The following is a 22,710-nucleotide window of genomic DNA, read 5'->3' on the forward strand; positions in this document are numbered from 1 at the left end:
GTATAAATTTTGGATGTATTATTTTGGCTCCCCCAACGTTGTTGGTCAAGATCCACCACTACTTCCAATTACCACATGATTAAACAACAACATGCAACAATTGATCAAGCAATCCAAAATACATCAATCATACATGCCAAATAGATTCACCATATTAGCTCAATTTTATCATCAAATGTAATCAACCATAGACACGTAAAACATCAAACTCACGCATACAAAAGACAACTAGCTTCCCTTACCTAAGCAAGCGGTTCTAAAGACCCAAACAACTCTAGGAACACCAGAACACCTTTAGCATCACATAATGTTTTATTTATACCTAGAAACAACACAAAAACGATTAAGACATATCGTTATGATTCAAAAGACGCATGCAAGTGGACGAAGGCTCACATGCAACAAAAAAATAGAAAATACAAAGAAAATGGGTTGAAAGTCAACTTACGTAGATGAAGAAATTGATTGGTCCGAATTGAAGAGCTCGCCCTAAGCATCAATCTTACCGTCTTTGTTTGATGAGGTGTCTTAAAATAATAAAACTCGTTTATAACAAAACTATTTATAATAAAGCCTTTTAATATTAAAATAATTGAGTTTCACTATTTTTAAATCACCATCACTCCCAAAATATTCGACTTGAAACCAAAAACTAGACATGTCAATATTTTACCAATAAACAGGTTTAACTCACTTAACTCGCGGGTTATACGGATTCGAGCAGGGTTATTGTGAGATGACCCACCAACCCACCCATATTTAAAAAAATATCCTAAATTTAATAATTTAATTAATCAGTGAGTGACTTGAAATGAAATTCCTAATTTTACTTTGGAATTTTGCTCTTGTGTCTGGACTAAGGAAAATAGGAGTCTAGGTGAGGAAAAGGTGAGACTGGTGTTGTTGAAGAGTTCAAAAAGGTGTAGTATTATGGACAATGTATTAGGAATCCTGGAGGAGAAATCAGGACATTTCATGTTGGTGGTCTTAAGGTGGATGAGAGGTGATGATTGTTTCACAAAACCATTTCCCAATAAGTGTACTAGTACGTAGTAGTATCAACAAGTGTCATATCCACAAGGATTTAGTAAGTATATTGGTAGTTTGATTTTTGGGTTTTTGGTTTGTGATAAAGAATGCAAGTAAATATAGATAGTAGTAATTAGATTAAGTGGAGTAGGGGCTATGAATTGATTTCATCTCATCTTCTTCCACTATACCATTACCATTTTGTTAATTTATTATGCAAATCATTCAATGTCCTGGGAGTACTCTTTCTATGTAGATCAAGGTTCATCCTTCATACACTAGAACCTGAGGACTTCAAACTCAGTGTGATTCCTAAACTCTTGTAGAATGAATCCTTGCTTTAATGTGCAAGACTCTCTCCAACATCCTCTTTGGATACTAAATAAGCATCAGTACAAGTATGATGATTGATTGGACCTTAGTTTGAGATCATTCTTTCAACTCAATCCAAACCAGTGAAATAGGATGAGTCCTCAATTCCTCTACACAAGTTGAGACCAATCTTCCAACTCAAATCAAACCCGTGAAATAAGATGAGTGATCAAGTCATCATTAAGCATAAATCAAACTATAAACAATTGAATGAAAGCAAAGATAAATACCCAAGAAGTAGAAGTATATGGAATCAGAATTAATTACATCAAACTTGGGCACGAGAGAGTTCAACTACTCATAGAATATTACAATGTAATTACAGCAGCATCTACACATAAGATTTACACTAAGAGTATCTCCATTTTTCCTAACAAACCCTATTCTATACTACTGCTACATTTTTTAGCCTCCACTTAATGCATCAAATGAGAACCCAAGGTCTATATTTATAGAAATTTTTAGGCAATGCTCAACCCAACTTTTAGCGCTCAGTCATGCACCGCCTTAAGTGCTAAGCACATTTTCGTATGGCTTAGTTATGCACCGCTTTAAATGCTGAGCAAATTCTCTTGTGGCTCAACCACGGACCACCTTAAGTGTTGAGCACATTCTCTTGTGGCTTAGTCATGCACTGCCTTAAATGGTGAGCACATCTCTCGTGGCTCAGCCATGCACCTCCTTAAGTGTTGAGCACAATGTTCTAGATCCTTCCCTGACCGACTTACTAGAGCTCAACTATGAATTTTGGGGCAAACTGTATCATTTTTAATTCTTCGAGAAATTGTTGCAAAATCATCAAAATTCATCAATTTATTAATTTTCTTCTTTTTAGTAACTTATTCTGTAATTATATGCTAAAATGGGTTGTTTACTTACAAAATATGATCAATTAAAGCATGATAAATATCAAGTTTATATGGAAATTTTACGTATTTTAGACACTTATCAAGAGGCTACTTACCATGATTGTCATTGGTACCTCGTGGCAACAATTTTTCAAACTTGAATGAGGGTGATTTGATTCTCATGTACCGCATCCAAATCCACATCCAAGTGGATTGGACTTTCGTGATCCGAGACTACATGATAAAGGCCAAGAGGCTCACAGACTTCAAGATCCCACAAGTGGTATTGATCTCCAAATTCATAGAATATTTTGGTGTTGATGTAGAAGATGAGTTGGAGGAGTGCACTAGGATTTATTAAGGCTGGCAATGTCTAAACAACATGAGGTACTAGTGAAGCAACAACTGGTGGAGAAAATGACCATGAAGTTGGCCCAAGTGGGTCTAATCAAGAGGATGAGGATGAACCCACTATTGAACCAATAGAGATTGTTCCATACAAACCTTTAGAAGATAGAGGTCGTGCTTATTCCAACTTTAAAAGTTTGGCTCTTCATCTATTAGAATCACATAGAGGAATGTTTGGGTGTGGAAAAAACCAAGAGGAGTGAATTGGTTTATTTAATAAAAATTAAGAATTTAAAATTTTTCCAAAAATTTACCGTTTAAATTAAAAGATTCTTTAATTTAAAGTAACTACATATTAATAAATAGAGTAAGGAAGAAGATGAACATAAAATATTTATACTGGTTTAGATCAAAAACCCTATGTCCAGTTGTTATTATCTTAAACAAAGAGATTAACTAAATCACTAAAATAAACCATAGTACAATTAGGTAAGAGAGGTATAGGGTTTAGAGAACACCTTTCTTGAAGACACAGGAGATGAATAACACCTCTTCTAAATCATACAAAGGATGAATAGCTTTCGTACCAACAACAGTAGTTCTCAATCCCCCAAGACCCACTTGGTGAAAGTTATCGCTCTATCCACACTATATTTTTAAAAGCCCATTTTTAAAACACTTAAGTAATTTCTTTGCAATCACACCACTAAACTTTTGATGCTCAAAAAGGTTGATTTCAAAATGGGTTAAGTGCTCTATAAATAGATTTCTTAAAAACTAGGTTAAGGAGCTGAAAACACAAGTTACAAATGCCAGAGATAATCGATTTTCATTTATGATAATCGATTATTCTAGAGAGGTTTTTTAAAATCAAAGTTTCGTGCTAATAATTGGTTATCTAGGGGATAATCAAAGCTAAAAGTGCTTTTCTAAATGGATTTATTAAAGAAGATGTGTATGTTGAACAACCCCTTAGTTTTGAGGACTATAAGTTTCCTAATCACATCTATAAGTTAAAGAAATCATTTCATGGATTGAAACAAGCACCTAAATCCTAGTATGAAAGATTAAGCATGTTTTTGTTAGAAAAAGATTTTGAGAAAGGAAAAATTGAGTCAACTTTGTTTATTAAAAGAGTAGGTGATCACATCTTACTTATTCAAGTATATGTGAATGATATATTGAGTAGATAGAATCAAGCATTAAGAACAGAACAATAATACCAATATTGAATAGAAACAGAAATGCTATATATAAATATCACCAGATTACATCCAAGTTTGAATTGATTACATTCAATCCCAAGAGAGAAGATTAGTTACTCATGACAGCCATTGAAATCCTAAGAGCTAAGAAGAAAACTCAAGAAAATATGGATCTTCTGCGTTTCATGGATCTTTTGCGTTTCATGGTTCTAGAGCTCGGGAACATGATGCTCAGACGAACCTGCCCGCTCGTGGTCCTGCCTCTACGAACCTCCCCGCTCGTAGTCCTACTCTACGGACCTGCCCACTCGTAGTCCAACACATGTGATCCACCAGCTCCCGTACCTCCCCGCACGTGGCATCTCTCAACGTGAGCACGAAACATACGAACCTACCTCGCTCGTATCCCCACGTGAGAGTAACTAGATATGAACCTCCCCGTTCATATCATCACATGTCAAACACCATCCATGAACCTACCCGCTCATGGCACAGCATCTCCCGATCCAAGCAAAGCATCATTATCAGTTAAAAATGACACACACAGCTCATAACTTGCCACGCAATGCGCGTGGTGCGTCAACCAGTGCCGCCTGGCGAAACATGTTTAGGCCGCCTGGCGATTTACGTCCCACCGCCAGGCGCTATGGCCTCCAACAGAAGCTCACTGTCTCACGTCCGCCTGGCGGATCTGGTCTCACCGCCAGGCGCCAGCCTCTACAGACTCCCTTTTTGGGTCTTCGACCGCCTGGCGCACCCAGTCCAGCCGCCAGGCGCTGTGACAGTACCATTCCACTCTCTGTTTTCGCCTCTCTTGCAGATTAGCCCACACTTACCTACTCTCTCTAAGGTAGCCAAACAATATTGATTAACCCCACTCCCATTCTGGTTCCTGAGCTAACCTCTTGACAGATCGTAGTACTTACAACTTCCATTCCAAACTTACTATCATACCTACAATGCACTAACTTCTTCCAACATTATGCCATAAGCTCTTCTATTTTCTAGTAACAACCACACAGTACACATTTCCACACTACACTCTCCACTCAAATTGCTTTATCACAGTACCACACTCCCTTACAATCTTACTATTTTATGCTCATGCCTTCATACTTAATCCAACTACCCTAACTCTATATTACAGATTATTGATCTATCACATATTTATCAATATGTGTCTAAAAGCATAAGTCATCCCAATATTACTCAATTCCACCCCCTTATCCTCATTTTAGTCACGCAAAAATTGTGTTTGCACTCATCGTCGCTTGGCGGCAAGCGGCGCACCGCCAGGCGGTACACCACTGTTCTGCAAAATCACAGAATCCTCCACTCCTATTACGCATTCGATCCCTTTTTTTCAATTTCCATCCCGACCAGTTCAGTCACCATGAAACAACCATACCTGCATCACTTACTAGCTTCCTACCCTCAATTCGTTTCATAAAAGTGGCTCTATACTCACCTTCATGTGCAACCCAAATCAATTCACACATGATCATCCCCCAACCCTTTTCATTCCGCAATTGAGTAATCCATTTCAATCCAGGAAGGTGTCCAATAAAACCCCTTCACATCAACCACAGAAACACATACGCACTAGCACGAATAGCAACAAACATCAACAAAGATCGCGAACGGAGTCGTGCCGCCTGGCAGGAATTCATCGCCGTCAAGCGGTTCAAACCAAAACAAGAACAAAAACTCATCACTGATGTGCCGCCTGGCGGTAGGGATTGAACCGCTAGGCAGTTTCTGGGAAAAACCCAGAAACCTCGATAAAACAGTGCGCAAACTGATAGATTACATGCAATTTCGATCATGAGGCACAGTGTAATTGATATAACTAAAAGAAAACACACAGAGCAACTCCCCTTACCTAGATTCCTTGCCAAATTCGAATCTGTATGCCTATCCCTTCACCAAAACCTTCCTAGCCTTTTGCTTTCCACTCCAACCTTTGCGATTTCAACCTCACCACCTCACTCTATCAGCCCCAATCCTCTGGAAAACCCTTGCTTATCATTAACACGAACCCACAATGCTATTTTTCTCTTCTTATGACCTTGTCTCTCACTATCACTCTAACTTAATTGCTCCTTTAGTGTCTTACACGAATTTTAAATGACAAATGATACTAAGGCTAACCAAATGTTTAATTAACCCTCTGTTTTCCAGCCCTTAGGTTACCTCTCCCTTGGCTGCTAGGTTTCTAACCCTTTCACATTCATGCACAAGGAAAAATTTGGCAAAAAGAAATTATTTAGTTCTCAACAAGGTTTGAACCCACACTCATGCACATACCCAACCAAGGCCAAACCATTCAACCAATCCATATTTCATGATAACTCCTACCATTCTAAGAATTTATCATCACATCACGCATTCAATATATAATTACACAAAACGCATAATTTAACTAACATCCAAGTGACACACATAGGACTCGAACCCAAGTCCTCACACACACATAAAGTACTCTCAACCACTTGAGCTAGTACTTTTCCACGTCATATCTCCTCACATTTATTGCTTTAAATGTTCTCATTACCCGTCCTAATTAAATAATTAATTAAATAACTATTTAATTTTCCCAGGTCTTACATGTGTTAGATTTCAGGCTAATCCTAAAGAATCACATCTTATTGGAGTAAAAATTGATAGGAAAATTGATTATGATAGTTGTAAAATTGATAGGAAAAGTACTCGTGGTACTTGTCATCTCTTAGGATTTTCACTAGTTTCTTGGCACTCCAAGAAACAAGCTTGTGTGCTTTATCAACTACTGAGGTTGAATACATTATTGTAGGCAATTGTAGTGCTCAAATTGTATGGATGAAAGAAAAATTGGAGGATTATAAATTTGACAAAAAATCTTATAATGCACTCTAGGACCAAGCATACAGAGATTAGACATCATTTTCTTAGGAATCACAAAAGTAAAGGACATTGTATAATATAATATGTAGACACTAAGCATTAATTAGCAGATATTTTCACCAAACCCCTAGCCAAAAATAGGTTTTATGAACTTAGGAGAGATTTGGGAATACCAAAAGTGTCCTAAGAAAGCAAAAACTTAGATTTTTGAATTTTCCAAAAATTGACGTTGTGATAATCTATTATCACAAGGAATAATCGATTATCCACCTTCATACATAGTTAAAAATTCCTCTAGAATAATCGATTAAATAGAAGATAATCTATTAAAATGACTTCAGTATAAATTGTTTAAATTTCCTTTGGAATAATTAATTGTCCACTTAAGATAATCGATTATATGCTCATCAAAACTTTCAGGATTTAAAAATTTTGAAACGATAATCGATTATCATCTTACAATAATCGATTATCACGCGATGTTGGACGAAAAATTTGGAAAACTAGTTGTTGTAACGACTAGATTGTGTTGAAAACTACAATCTGACCATTGGGAACATTAGGGTATAAATCTACGTTGTTGAAATCGATTAATTCCTTATCCAATTCTCAGTTTTCACTATTCTCTCTTCGTTGAACCCTAAACTCTCTTCAAGCTCAAATTTCTCTCAAATTTTCATCCACTCCCCATTTCCTTTTCATTTTCCATGGCTGAACCATCTCGTAGGAAGATCCCTAACCAGAAGAAGAAGTGCTCATCCCTCCACTCAATCTCCATCCAGAAATGCCTTCATTGAAGGATGGATTTCTGATGAAGAACAAAGAACAAAATTTATCAATCTATTGAAAGACAAAGCCATAATCACTCCAAGTTCATCAACTCTCGATGGTTCATCGCTTCTATGTTCCATTTTCCTTCTCTTTTTGATGTTCAAGACATTAAATATTTTGTGGAAATGTAAGCCACATACTATCTTGATCTAGTAAGATTTTTCTTCTATAATTTCAAATACAAAGATGGAGTAGCCTTCAGCAAGGTAAAAGGCGTCAATATCATTCTAGATAATGATATTTGTGAAAATGTAAAAATTTCCCACCAAAGAAGATGATTTGCAAATTCTCACAAGGATTGAAGGGTTCAATAGGCTACTAGCTTATAGATTGCTCTTATGCAATCCTCAACATAACGTAAGAAAACAGCTCCTTGTAGGTGGCCTCAAGATGGATGAGAGACTCGTTCACTATCTAATTGTTTGGATTCTATGTCCCAAAGGCAGTAATCACACCTAATGCGCAAAAGTTGAACCTTTTATAATTTATGGGTTGCTCAACCATGTACTCATTTATTGGTCTAGCTTAATCATTGACACCATGCTCAAAGCCAAGATATTCATCATATCATCTGCCTTACCCGCTCCTTATCTCTAGGATTTGCAAGTCCAATAGTGTAAACAAAAGTGGTGAATATGCTCAAAGGACGACTAAAGTAAATGGGACCTATGGTTGCTCACTTAAGCAAATGAAGTTTGTTCCCTTTGGGGATTAGTATGTTCATAAAGATGAAGTGCCCAATTATGAAGATGCAGATGAAGTCTCTACTACAGCTCTTGTAACTATTGTTGATACTCATGTTGGTTCTTCACGTGGTGTTGTGGGATCCTTCTTCTCCTTAGAAGTAAGCATTCTGTTGCACCATTCACTGCATAAACTCAATCTTTCTCAATATACACGTCCAACTTTTGCAATGAAAGGTTCCATGAATTGGATGATCAAATTCATGGCATCCATGATCTATTGACCTTATTCCCTACCAAAAACAATCATCAAGATGACTGATTGGGTTGGTTTTCAGGATCGTGCATTACATATATGGTGTTGCATTGTTGTTTAATTGTTTTGCTATTTTTTCAGTCAGATATTTTTAAAATTTAGCATGTTGTTTAATTCTATTCTGTTATGAATTTTGGTCTCTGTATTGTGGCTTTCACTTAATGAAACTACTTGTTATTATTCTCATTCTTGATTGCCTTAATTCTATTTGATGAATCCAAAAGGGGGGAAATTAAGGAAATGAAAAGAAATATTAAGGAATTGAATTGAAAATTAATGAACCAAATTTTGATATGACAAATCATACTAGTGATAGGGGGAGCATGTGCATTTGTGTGTGTTTGTTATCTTGTGTGCACTGCTTTATGTTATATATTTCAAATTCACAAGCTTAATACTCAATGGAAGATCTTTTCATAAAAATAGATGTTGATTCATCAATTCAATGGAGACTGGCTTCACCAAATCAGGGCAGATTTTTAGCACAAATGACTTTTATGCTTGAAAGTTTGATGAAGATATTGCATAAACAAATTTGATAAAGATATGGAGTCTTAATAGATTGATGAAATGTGTTGATCAAGCTTGGTATGTGTGTTAAATTTGACTATCACATAAAGATCTCAAATCTTAAAGATTGGAGCTTAACTTGAAGATAATTTGACATAGTATACGTGTTTTGTGTCCGATTACAATATTTTTGCCTGTTGAATGGGTTTTTAATAGATTAATTGGTTTGTTGCTATAGTTCTGTTATTAACATATTCAATAAGATGAATTACCTTTCAATCAACTAATTTCACTTAAGTCAAGTGAAATCAACAGATTGAACAGATAAATCAACCTATTGAATATGCTAACAAATATACTATAAAGTGTGATTTTTTAGATAGAGCTGCAACAGTTGCAATTTTGAGCGCGAAATTAGTGTGAACTTTTGAAAACTTCTCTCTCTTTGGAATATACAAATTTACAACTATTCGTGTTGTAATCTTTGATTTCTTGGACCATTTTTGCTTGGTGTAGGGACTTGGAGAAAGATGTTTGGTTCATCATCCAGGTTTAGTCTTTCTCAAGTTTCTAGGTGTTTCTTGTTGGGTTTCCAGGTCTGAAAGTTGGAGTCTTGTTGTGCTTTGTTGAGATTATTGTTGAATTCAAGAGTTTTGGTGTTGTTTTGTATATTTTGAAAGTGTAATCTTGGTGGATTGTGATCTTTTGAAATAGTGCAAAGTCAAGCTAAGGTTGCCTGGACTAATTATATGTAGCTCAATTTTGAGTAAACCAGTATAAAATTATATGCGGAATTGTTTGATCGCTCTCTTTGTTGTTTGATAAAAAGTTTCAAGAAATCTGTTTTTAGCAATCTTTGTACGATATTTGTGTGATTCTATATAATCTGAAGTTGTAACTTTGTTTTTATTACTGATTGGAATCAATTTTGATAAGCAGCTAAAATTGTTTATGAGTTTATCATCAATTTTGTTTTTCTGCATAATTTCCCATTATTTCAATTGGTTGTTTCTATGTTTTAATCTATTGAAAAATACTATTTTTCTAGTTGACTCTCTATTTAATTAAATCAACCTGTTAACTTTGATTTCAATCGAATGATAATGCATGTTCCAAACGTAATTGTATATTGAGTTGTTGGTCATTCCGATTCAATCAAAAGTGTTTTTACAAGTTTCAAAGGAACTAAAGTTTTAAAAAAGGTCAATCTAACCTCCCTTCTTGGCTAGTTACTTCTTTCATTACTTATAATGCTGATAGTGGAAAATCAAATTTTCACATTTGGATATAAGTGATCTTAAATCATATTTTTGTGTGAAGGAGAAAAATTGAAAAACTTTGTCTATACATTGGTAATCATGGTGATTTCTATATTATTAATTTGTGTTAGTTGAAGTTTGTACTAATGAAGGATAAAATCAAAGACAATATGATCTCTGAATTAAAAAAAATTAAATTAAAGTGGCATGAATTAAAAGACTTGCATGAGTAATCGGTGTTTATAAAAGACAACTATTATAATAAATAATATAAAGAAAATAAGAATTTATTGTAAAACTAGAACTTAAAAGATATTACACTCAATGGAATCACATTTAATTCAACCTCTTACAAATCATTCCATAATGTTTATTGCATACATATTTATTCTCAATAAATTACGATATGTTTATTCTTCAAACAACACCAAATAACATCATAAATTATTACATATCCTTAACTGTTGGTGCTTGACGAAGTTGACACATAGCTTCCAGTGGATTTTTTCTTGATATGGTAATTCCATTTGCTTCAGACATATCAATTTTTTCCTTACCAATTCGTTTCCACTCAAAACATTGAAGTAGTAAGGCTATGGATAAGCCAACTGTACGTTGAGCCAAGTTTGATCCAGGGCAAGCCCTCCTTCCTAACCCGAATGAAAGTAACCTATTTATTTCACTTTCCTTTTCAAACCTTTCAGGCTTAAAGTGTGTTGGCTCATTCCACATTTTTGGATCCATATGAGCAGCCCAGGCATTCACCAACACAATTGTGTCTTTCGGGAGATTATATTTTCCTACGGTGCAATCTTCTGAAGACAAATGTGGTGACCAAATTGGAGCCGCAGGATGCAATCGAAGTGTCTCGTAAACAATGCACTGAATATAAGGGAGTTTTGACATGTCAGATTCCTCTACGAGACGATTTGATCCTACATGAATGTTTATTTCATTTGTTGCCTTCTTTATAACTTCTGGATGGTTCAATAAATTAGCCATTGTCCATTCTAAAGTTAAAGCTGATGTATCTGTTCCGGCAAGTAGCAAGCTCTGTAAAATCAATAAAAAAGAAGATTCAATACACCACAAAAGCGAAAAAATCTTTCTTAGTTTCTTTGAAATTAATTACTAGATAATGGCTCTCCCAAAAACAAATTCTTTTTGTTTTGAATCTAAACAAAATGGGAAAAAAATTGTTATGTAAGTAAATATACTTATTGTTGTTTTAATATTCATATTTATTTTAAAGCTATAATTTAAATTACACTTTAGATTAAGTTATGAAGATTGACATACATATTGCAACTTACATATTTCTATTTATTATTTGGATAACTATGACCATCATGATAATTTTTATCATTTTCAAAAATAAATTAGTGTTCTATACATAAAAATGACGAAAGTCATATTTAAAGAAATCATTAATTACCAGAGAAAGTCCTTTGATGATTTGATCAGTGTATTGTTCAGGTTGCGATCGTTGTTGAGCAAGGAGATGGTCTATCATAGTATTTCCATTGTTATTTCCATTACGACGCTCTTCGATGAGTTCTTGTAAGAATGCATCTGTTCTTTTACCAAATCCTTTTAGCTTCTTTTCCAAATTATCAAAATCAAACCATCTCACGAAAGGCAAGAAGTCTCCACGATTATTAACTCCCGCTAATATCACCAACTCTTTAATGATAATTTTGAATTCTTTTGCTTTCTCCACATCGTTCACATCACAGTCGTCACCAAAGAGTCTTTTACCAGCTACGATTCTCGTCATAGTGTTAAATGACGTTTCCATAAACCTTAATTTAGAAATGTTAATTAGATATATGTTAATATAATAATAGAAGTAAGAGAAATGTGTAATTGAATAAACTAGTTTTGCTAATTATAAAAGATAGAGCATATTTTATTTGTTACTTCCGAACCTTGAGGAGACGTAAATAATTATCTCTTATTTAGTCCATTTTTAGCCTTAGTCTTTGATTGTGTTTTTATGGAGCACCCTTTAATAGTTTAGAAACATGATATGGACGTATGTTTTGAAATGACAAAAACTCACATGTTTTTAAGATCCACTTTGGTAAATTGGTTGCGTGAGAGGTTAGCGAGCTTTTGCACCAGCCTCATGATCTCGTCTCTTCGGACTTCGTAGAAGGAGGTCAAACGGTTGTTTGAGACAACCTCGAGCGACAAGATGCGACGGAGGTGGCGCCAGTGGTCGCCGTAGGAAGAGTGAAGGATGGTGCTGTTATCGTAGCTGATGTATTTGCCAAAGAGAAAGTGAGGTCGGTTGGCCAAGACGATGTCGTTTTTGGTGAAGCATTCTTGCACCGCGGATTGTGAACAAACGACGACAACGAGTCGGGAACCGAACCAGAGAGAGAAGACTTGGCCGTATTTTTGTGACATTTGAGCGAATGTGCGGTGGTAAGGCTGTTTCAGTTGTAAGAGGTTTCCGATTATAGGGTAAGACATTGGTCCTGGAGGAAGGTTTCTGAATCTTCTTGTTTGGAACAAGAGCTTCAGGGAAAACAGAAAGAGCAGAATGAGCAAAGCCAAATACAACATAGCCATGCTTCAAGCTTTCCTTCTGCTACTGATTGATTCTTGGTTGTCATTTCTCATTCCCATGCATGTCAATTTATAAAGACCGAAAAATGGTAAGCTCGACAAAAACAAAATAAAAAAGTCAAGAAAAAATGGCGGAGCTAATGGTCGTTCAAAGTAGCTGGCAAAAAACAACTCCAAATTGAAATAGGGGATTTCGTAAATACGATTTTAATTAATTGATTTTATAATATAATCAAAAAGGTCCGCACCAAGCCATACCGCCAGTTGGCTTCATATGGTGCATGCGTCTGTAATGAGATTTCACATTACCTAACTATTTAATCTAGCCGGAGGCATAATAAGAAGAAATAGTATTTTAACAAGTTTAATGTTACTCTACATTTTATACATTCATTAGGCCGACAACTGAATGACTTCAAAGAACTCAATATCTCAAAACTTGATTTCTGTTTTCATTACTTTTATAATGAAATAGTATTTTAACAATTAATATATTTTAATAGGTACAACTATAATATGAATAATTAATATTGGTCCACGTGTCTTACATATACATTAGGCCAACAATTAAATTAAATGAATTCAAAGAATTCAATATCTCAAAACTTGATTTTGTTTTAATTGTTAAAACCTTTGTAGTGAATTTCAATTTTAAAAACAGTATTTTCTCTCAATATTATCATTAGTTAATTATTTTAATACTAAATAGTATATATATATATATATATATATATATATATATATATATATATATAGATATATTATATTTCTGAAATCTTCTTTTAAGAGAATCAACTGATAGATTTAATATAAAAAATAATGAATCTTAAAAGGCTTTTGACCAAATTCAAAGTTCGATTGTGTGTATTTAGATGGATTTTTATCATGGTATACTTTTTCTTATAATTTTAAGGTCTTTTTATTGCTATAGCTCAATAATAATTTGACTCGTCTAACTAGTTTACATAAAATTAGAAACTTCATAGGTGTATCAAATAGTGAGTTTGGTTCATCTAATTATTTTTACATGTTTCTTGGTTCATAATAAGCATAAATATAAGTTTAAAATGTATTATATGGATTAAGTTGACCAATTCATCAATTTAATTTCACATTTACAAGACAAATGCAAACCAATTCAGTCAAGATCACAAATTCATGCACATCCCATATCTAAATTTAACTCAAGCATCGTACAATTCATGAGAAATCATCATGCAGATCAACAAAATTGTAAACAAGTATAAAAATAATATTAGCTTCCTTTACCTACCGTACGAAATTTTGACTCAAAGATTGTTCCTAGATCTACACAGTTTTAAAGATAAGAGATTAAATTGATTCAAAGTTCCAAAACAGACTTAATTCTAATTTTCACTAAAAGTTAAGGAGATAAAAATATATTTAAACCTAATATGTTTATATCTTTTAAAACAGAAAAAAGTTAAAAAGGAAAGTATAGTGTGTGAGGTGGAACCCAAAGTAAAATCGTAAATAAATAGAGTAAATATTATTATATCTTTTAGAACAATAAATGGTTAGAAAGGAAAATTAAGTACATGCACAAGATCCCATCTACAGCTACCGGTTGTGTATATTGACTTCACATTGTGCAATTATATGAGTAGAACCTTCACTGAGATTTGGTTTTATAATGTTATCTGCAGCTAAAGAAAAAGTGTTTTCTTAATCATTTGGCTATAGTTTTGTAATATTTTTTTGAACTTGTAATTAAAAATTATAGAAGAATTATTTAATCCACCTCCTATCATATAAAAATGTAAATCGGATTTTAGTAATAATCTTGTTGTGATTAATAATCTTAGTCCTCATTAATAATAACATTTTAAAAGAAATTATGACGAATGGAATCGTTTCAACTATTAATTTTATATTTAAAACAAAATAATAATAAAGAAATCCCCACGTGGAATTTACAACATGCATTTAGAACGTGGAGGTGTAAGATATAATAAGACCCCATATGGAGACAAAAACCACCTAAAAAAAATTGTGCGTGTAATCCGAGAAAGTATTCTATGAATACATTTGGAAAAAGCATATTTTTAACAGTGTACTTACAAAAATGTTCTCCTGCAATGCGATTTTATTCCAAAAACAATTATAATTTAACGCAACTTTTCGTTAAGAACATCCATTATACATCTATTTTCTTAATAAAATATTATTATAATAAATTATTAATTATAATAAAATATTATTAACTGTTTTAGAATACTGATCATCTTTCTTTATTTTATTATGGACAATGTTTAAATAAAATCAACTTTCCCGTGACCAAATTTTTATGCATGTTTTTCAGCTTTGTTTATAAATATAATACATAATATATAAATATAAATTTTTAAAGGTAAATATATTAAGTTAATCAAATTTTTAAAATTAAATATATAAATGCTATCCAATATAATTTTAGAATAGGTCAATATAAAATAAACATAAATATTTAAGATTACAATGAATGATTACTTAAATTTAGATTAAATATTTTCGGTATTAGAAATGTTATAAACTATAATTATGAGTAATAATAGTAATTAATAATCCTAACATTCCATTTACTAATATAAAACTAATAAAATAAAATATTTCATAATTAAAAAAAGAAAAAAAACATGCATCTTCATCTTTTATCACCAAAATGGTGACCAAAGAAAAAAAAAACAACACAAGAGTACAATACAAAGTGAAAGGCTAAACTAATTTAACAAAAAAGTTATCCTAAAATCATTTAAATCATATCAATTATAATATATATATATATATATATATATATATATATATATATATATAAATCAGTGGTGGACTATAAATCGCGCAGGACCGTAGTCTCCCAAAAATTTTGATTTTTTTTAATTTATCTATTTAAAATTTTTTAAGTTTTTTAAATTATGTATGCTCAAAAAATTTGATTTTTTTATAATTTATGCAATCAAAAATTTTGAAACCTTTTAAATTATGTATAGTATTTAAACTTTTTTAAATTTTGTGTAGTATATCAAAAATTAAAGAAAATCAAATTAAATCTTTTTTATTTGATTTATAAATCATAATATTTAAAATTAATTAATAATAAAATTTGAAATCAAATATAATAAAGAATAAAAAAATTAATAAGATGTTTCTTATTTGTCTCCTGAGTTGTTCACGTATTGTTCTCATCTTTTACTTTTACTTGTTTTTTTTTTATATTTAAAGAGAAAAATAATCGTTGTCTGTACTCTTATCTCTTATATGTTCTCTTTCTTTTTTGAAAAAAAAAAATATTTTTTTGTCTTACTTGATAGTTAAATATTAGTTTAATGGTTAAAATTATTTTTTATCTAACGAGCTTTTTTATATTCATTTTAAGAATATAGAAGAAAAAAATATTGTACTATGTATTTTTTTATAACCGATTTTTAATTATAGTTTAATTATCATGAATTTTTATTTTAGTATTTATGTCTCAATTTTTTATTAGATTATGACAAATTATTCTTTAGTCTTAGTCTTTAAAAAAAATATTATTGGTAAAGAATAAAAGAACAAATTATATTTTAAAAATGATAAAAAAGGAAACTGTGTGAAGATGAAAAAACAAGACAAATTTAACTTTTTCACATATATTCTGAACCATGATACTACTCATTCAATTGTCCAATTATAAACTTTTTTTTCTTAAAGTTTAAAGAATTACAGGTGAGTCATTACTATAATAGAAAAATTGTTTTTTGTAATGAAGATTATCAAAACACGATCGTTGAATAAAGATGAAAGGTGAATTTTTTGCTGACAATTTATTTATTTACATTGAAAAAGAAATTGCTGGAAATTTTAGTTCTGGTTCAATTATTGATGAGTTCAAGAATATGAAAGAACAAATGACAATAGTTATTATTTCTTTATACAGTTATGGTTATACTAAATTATGTATTCATTATCTTTGCCTTAGTGACAATAATTAAATATATAAATTTTGATTATCCCCTAAAATATTAATCAAGATCTGCTACTAATTAATATATATATATATATATATATATATATATATATATATATATATATTATTTTGAGGCTTTTGAAGAAACTCTCATCCAATTTTTTATTATTTGCAAACTTTTTTTAATTTCATTTACAATAGTTAATTATTCAAACCAAATAATTATAGTAATTAAAAACTAAATGAACTTCATCGAATGAGAAAATACAAAATAGCTAAATTGTAACACTCTAAAATAATATTTAATTTTAGTGGTAAGAGTTTATAATATACAATAAAACTTTTAAATAACGATCAATTTTAATGATAAAAAATATATTTAGAGACCGATTTAAAGATCAATTTCCTAATTAAAGATAAACGTTTTTGGTACCCAAAACCTTGATGATAACTAATGTTAGTGACAGATTATAAATCAATTTATAATATAGAAACTATTTTAGTTACCAATTTAGAGATCAATTATAATTTTTTTAAACTATTTTAGTCACCAACAATTTTTAGTTTATAAAAACTAATATAGTGACTAATTATTTTTTTCAGTAATTGATCATTATTCAAATATTTTCTTATAATGAACGCAGTATTGGATATAATTAATACTCTAGAATTTATATTTAATAATTTTTCTCTCTATGAGTTTTCGAATAAATTTAGAATATCATATGCATTTTTAAAATAATAATGAAGTTTGTTTATTTTATGATTTATAATATAAAATGTAAACTTTTATTTTCGTGCTATTCTAAAGTAAATAAAAAGACACTTAAATATAAACAATAGTCATAAAAGATAAAATATACAACCTATAATAGTAATACGATTACAATATAATAGTCTAACTTTAAAAATCGTATAAAATAATTTTATAAAAATAAACGTAAGTGAATTATATAATACCTTCTTTAACAATAAAAAATATAAATAAAAACTATGATAAATTAACTCATACTAAATACTAAATGTAAGATCCCTATTGAAAATTATATAAATAAATAAAATATAGAAAAGTAATCGACAAAAATTTATTATTTCCAAATGCGGGAAAATTTAAATTATTTTTCAACGCGCCATAAGTTAACATAATTGTATAATAATCTTTGTACAAGTTTTCAAAATCCAACATAATGGAATAACATAATAAAAAAATCCCTATCTCAAAAGCCTACAAGCTAGCCTTCTTTCCGTCTTTATGTATCACCAACATCACCTGTAGCATCATCTGCTCCCGTGTAACGAATCACACGATCATCGCCAATCACAAACAGAAAGGGTAAGCTTATAAATAAAAAAATAACATATGATAAAACAGAATAAAATCAATACACCCATCTGATTTATCCTAGTTAGTTCTTGACCACGATCTTAATCCCCAAGGCCTTTCAACCTTCACAACACACAAATAGTTAACCTTGGATTCAGGATTTATGATGCTCACACGATCATGCCCGCTCGTGGTCCTGCCTCTACGAACCTCCCGCTCGTAGTCCTGCTCTACGGACCTACCCACCCGTAGTCCAACACACGTGATCCACCAACTACGTACCTCCCCGCACGCAGCATCTCTCAAGTGTGAGCACGGAACATACGAACCTACCTCGCTCATATGCTCACACGAGAGTAACTGGATATGAACCTCCCCGCTCATATCATCGCGTGTTCAGCACTATCCATGAACCTACCCGCTCATGGCACATCATCTCCTAATCCAAGTCCGCATCAATGCGTACAAACAACACATGCAAAACTACACTGATCTCGCTTAGGCTAGAAGCCTTAGCTCAAGCGACCAGGCTTGTCTCGGTTAAGCTAAGCTCTCTTGCCTAAGCGAGCGCATTACATTGGCTTAATGCGAAGTCTCGCTTAGGCGAGACCTTCTTGCTTGGGCGAGATCTTCTCGCTGGGGCGAGATGGCTCTTCGCCTAGAAACAAAATCTCTTGCCTAGGCGGCGAGTCAAGAAGAAACACACGACATTCCATAATTTCTCGCTTAGGCGAGGATCGCTCGCTTGAGTGAGATGCTCTGTCACCCAAAACAGAACTCTCTATTTGAGCGAGATGCTCGAGCAGAACCACAAAATCCTCACGATTTCTTGCTTAGGCGAGGCACGCTCGCTTGAGTGAAATGACTTGTCGCCCAAAACAAGGGCTTTCCGCTTGAGCGAGATGCTCGAGCAGAACCAGGTTCGGGTCTCTACTATTTTCACCTAGGCGAGCCTTGCTTGCTTGAGCAAGAATAGCAAACGTCTTACATGTCTATGTCTTCCATGTCCATGCACGTAGACACCAGAAACAATGCCCAAAACCACATTCAAACATTACCAAGCAATGTATTACAACGAGTAATTCTCATGGACATGTTTTAAACCCAATTGGGCCACCAAAATTTTGAGAATGAGCCATAAACAATCATACAACACAAAAACCCCCATCATATTCATGCCAGAGTATAAGGTATTGTTCAAGGAATGATCAAAATAACAATCCCTCTAATTCACATCAGATTGAGCACGAAATTTCATAACAAACAAGCATAAAATAATGCAATTCAATCGTAAACATAAAAATCAACACGTAAAGCTCCCCTAACTTGAAATTTCTTACAATTCAATCCATAAAGGCTGCGGGAGCATTAGTTACTCCAAATGGCATTACTACATACTCGTAATGTTCATATCTTGATCGGAATGTTGTCTTTTGGATGTCCTCTGGTTTGACTAAGATCTGATGGTATCCAGACCTTAAGTCGATCTTAGAGAACACACTTGCTCCTCTCAACTGATCTAACAAATCATCGATCCTCGGCAATAGATACTTGTTCTTTATCGTCAATTTATTCAACTGTCGTTAATCTACACATAGCCGAGAACTCTCATCCTTCTTCTTCACCAGTAACACAAGCGCTCCCCACGGTGACGCACTAGGTCTGATGAATTTCTTCTCTTGCAAATCCTCGATCTGCTTTTTCAATTATGTTAGCTCTACCAGTGCCATTCTATAAGGAGCCACCGATACGAGGCCCGCTCCAAGGATAAGATCAATTGAGAAATCTATGTCCCTACTTGGTGGTAACTCGGATATTTCATCTGGAAACACGTCGGCATATTCATCTACAACTAGAATACTCCTGATCTGTTCTTCTGTGCTTTTCTTTTCAGTTTGAGCCACTATCACAAAACAAGTAGCTCATTCCTTCATCTCCCTCACAGCTTCCTATGTCGATATCAGCCCTACTCCTTGCGTCAATGGGAACACAACTCTGCGCTGTCCACAATCAATCACGACATGGTTGATAGACAGCTAGTCCATTCCCAATATTACATCCAATCCCTCCAGAGGCAAGCATACAAGATTCACCTTGAATCTTCGGCCCTCCACTTCTAGCGAGCATCCAACACAGGAAGAATTGGTTGAAACCTGCCCAGATGCTGAGTCGAGACTATTAACTCACATCCCAAGTCACGAGTCGACAATCCCAACTTCTTCACACAATCGTGAGATATGAAGGAGTGTGAAGCTTCTGAGTCAAATAGCACTAGCACACTGTTACCAAACAATAAGCAGTAGTCTAGAATAAGATTACCTGACCAGGTGGGTTCAGTGCTGGTCATGGCGAAAACTTGGCCCGCTACTCTCGGCCTATCTATCGAAGATGGCTGAGGTCGTGTTCCGATAGTAGTCTTCTTATTAGGACACTTGTTAGCAAAATGCCCTAGTTGATCACAAGCATAGCACTTGCGAGTGTTAGCACTACTTCCCCCACTGGCTGCTGGCTGAGTACAATCTCTCCTCAGTTGCTCTCCTCCACAGTTATAGCACCGTAACTTATGCGAAGCTGACTGGGGTTGACTTTAGGGCTTTTTCTACTGTCTGCCCTCAATGTTGGCCTTCTGGGGTCGACTGACCCTGCTGGGCCCCATTTCCAGCTACTCGACGCTCTTAGCCTGCTCTACAGAGACAGGAAACTCCTTGACGCTCAGTGGTACAATGAAGTGCCTCAATTCATGCTTTAGGCCGCCTTCAAATTTCCTACAAGAAACTCCCTGTGATTAAAACCTCGCTAGATACTCAAATCGCTCTACGTATGCTTGTACTGACATAGTCCCCTACTGCAAGGTAAGGAACTCAGCTTCGCATCATGTCTAACGTTGTCGGGGAAATACTTCTCTAGGAACCTTTTCCTGATGTTGACCCAATTCTCCTCCTCCTCGTGGGTCTGCATCTGTTGTTGCATCCCACCAATACTATGCATCTGTCACTAGCAAAAAGGTGGCAAAAGTAAGCTTCTAGGCTTTTGTGCACTCAATCACCCAGAATATCTTCTCACATTCACGCAACCATGCATCTGCCTCATCTGGGGTGGCTTTGCTAGTGAACTTCGTCGGCTTGTGATGCATGAAGTCCTCCATCGTCACTGGTCTCACAAGTGGAATTGCATCCTCGGTTGCGCTGCAACAGGCTGCATCGCGTCCAACATCCTATGGATTGCATTTGCAATCTCATCAGCCCCAGCGTTATTCCTACGTCTCCTATTTGCCATTGCCTGAACACGCCACATTTTTCAGCTATTAACATTAAACAACCCTAATTATATAAGAAAAACAAGCAATTGTTAACAATCAATAACACGCAATAGTTTCACAGAGGAAACACGATTAGCTCACTCCCCATAGTTCCCAAAAATCTTAAAAACTTTTGATCTAATACCAAATGTAACATCCCTACTGGAAATTAGTTAATTAAAATAAATAAATAAGAAATAGAAATCCACATCGTCACTTTTATTATTCCCAAACGCGGGAAAATTTAAAATATTTTTCAACGCGACATAATTTAAACATAACCAAATAACAATCGTATTACCAGTTTTCAAAATCCAGCATAATAAAATAACATCATAAAAAAATCAATATCTCAAGAGCCCCCAAGCTAGCCCTCTCTCCGTCCCTATACATCACCAACATTACCTATAGCATCGTCTGCTCCCGTGTAAAGAATTACACGGTCATCGCCAATCACAAACAGAAAGGGTGAGCTTATAAATAATTAATAACATATAATATAACAGGATACAACAATACACCCATCTAATTCATCTGGTTAGTTCTTGGCCAAGACCTTAATATCCCAAAGCTTTTCAACCTTCAATTCACATAAAAAGTTAGTCATGGACTCAGGATTTATGATGCTCACACGAACTTGCCCGCTCATGATCATGCCTCTACGAACCTCCCCGCTCATAGTCCTGCTCTATGGACCTACCCGCCCGTAGTCCAACACAAGTGATCCACCAGCTACGTACCTCCCCACACGCAGTATCTCTCAAGTGTGAGCACGGAACATACAAACCTACCTCGCTCATATCCCCACACGAGAGTAACAGGATATAAACCTCCTCGCTCATATCATCATGTGTTCACCACCCTCCATGAACCTACCCGCTCATGGCACAACATCTCTTGGTCCAAGTCCGTATTAAAGCGTACAACAACACACCAAACTGCACCAATCTCGCTTAGGCTAGGAACCTTAGCTCAAGCGACCAGGCCTGTCTCGCTTAAGCTAAGCTCTCTCGCCTGAGCAAGATGCTCGAGCAGAACCACAAAATTCTCACGATTTCTCGCTTAGGCGAGGCATGCTCGCCTGAGCGAGATAACCTGTCGCCCAAAACAAGGGCTCTCCGCTTGAGCGAGATGCACGAGTAGAACCTGGTTCGAGTATCTCCTATTTTTGCCTAGGAGAGCCTTGCTCGCTTGAGCGAGAATAACAGACGTCCTCCTTGTTCACGCACGCAAACACTAGGAACAATGCCCAAAACCACATTCAAACATTACTAAGCAATCAAAATC

At 34.2% G+C, this 22,710-nt stretch overlaps 1 protein-coding gene across 1 annotated transcript; it reads right to left on the reverse strand.

The window, feature by feature from the left end:
* Window positions 1-10,555: 10,555 nt before the first annotated feature.
* On the reverse strand, window positions 10,556-12,907 carry LOC114165763 (cytochrome P450 81E8-like). Its single transcript, XM_028050332.2, has 3 exons — window positions 12,347-12,907; window positions 11,720-12,086; window positions 10,556-11,337 (listed from the first exon to the last, which is right to left on the reverse strand). The coding sequence occupies exons 1-3, from the start codon at window positions 12,859-12,861 to the stop codon at window positions 10,732-10,734; spliced, it is 1,488 nt and encodes a 495-aa protein (XP_027906133.1). The 5' UTR covers window positions 12,862-12,907; the 3' UTR covers window positions 10,556-10,731.
* Between the last annotated feature and the right edge of the window lie 9,803 nt (window positions 12,908-22,710).

This window comes from Vigna unguiculata, chromosome 10 (genome assembly GCF_037176805.1).
Source record: "Vigna unguiculata cultivar grain cowpea cultivar isolate G323 ecotype 2 chromosome 10, ASM3717680v1, whole genome shotgun sequence".
Classification (NCBI taxonomy): Eukaryota; Viridiplantae; Streptophyta; class Magnoliopsida; order Fabales; family Fabaceae; genus Vigna; species Vigna unguiculata.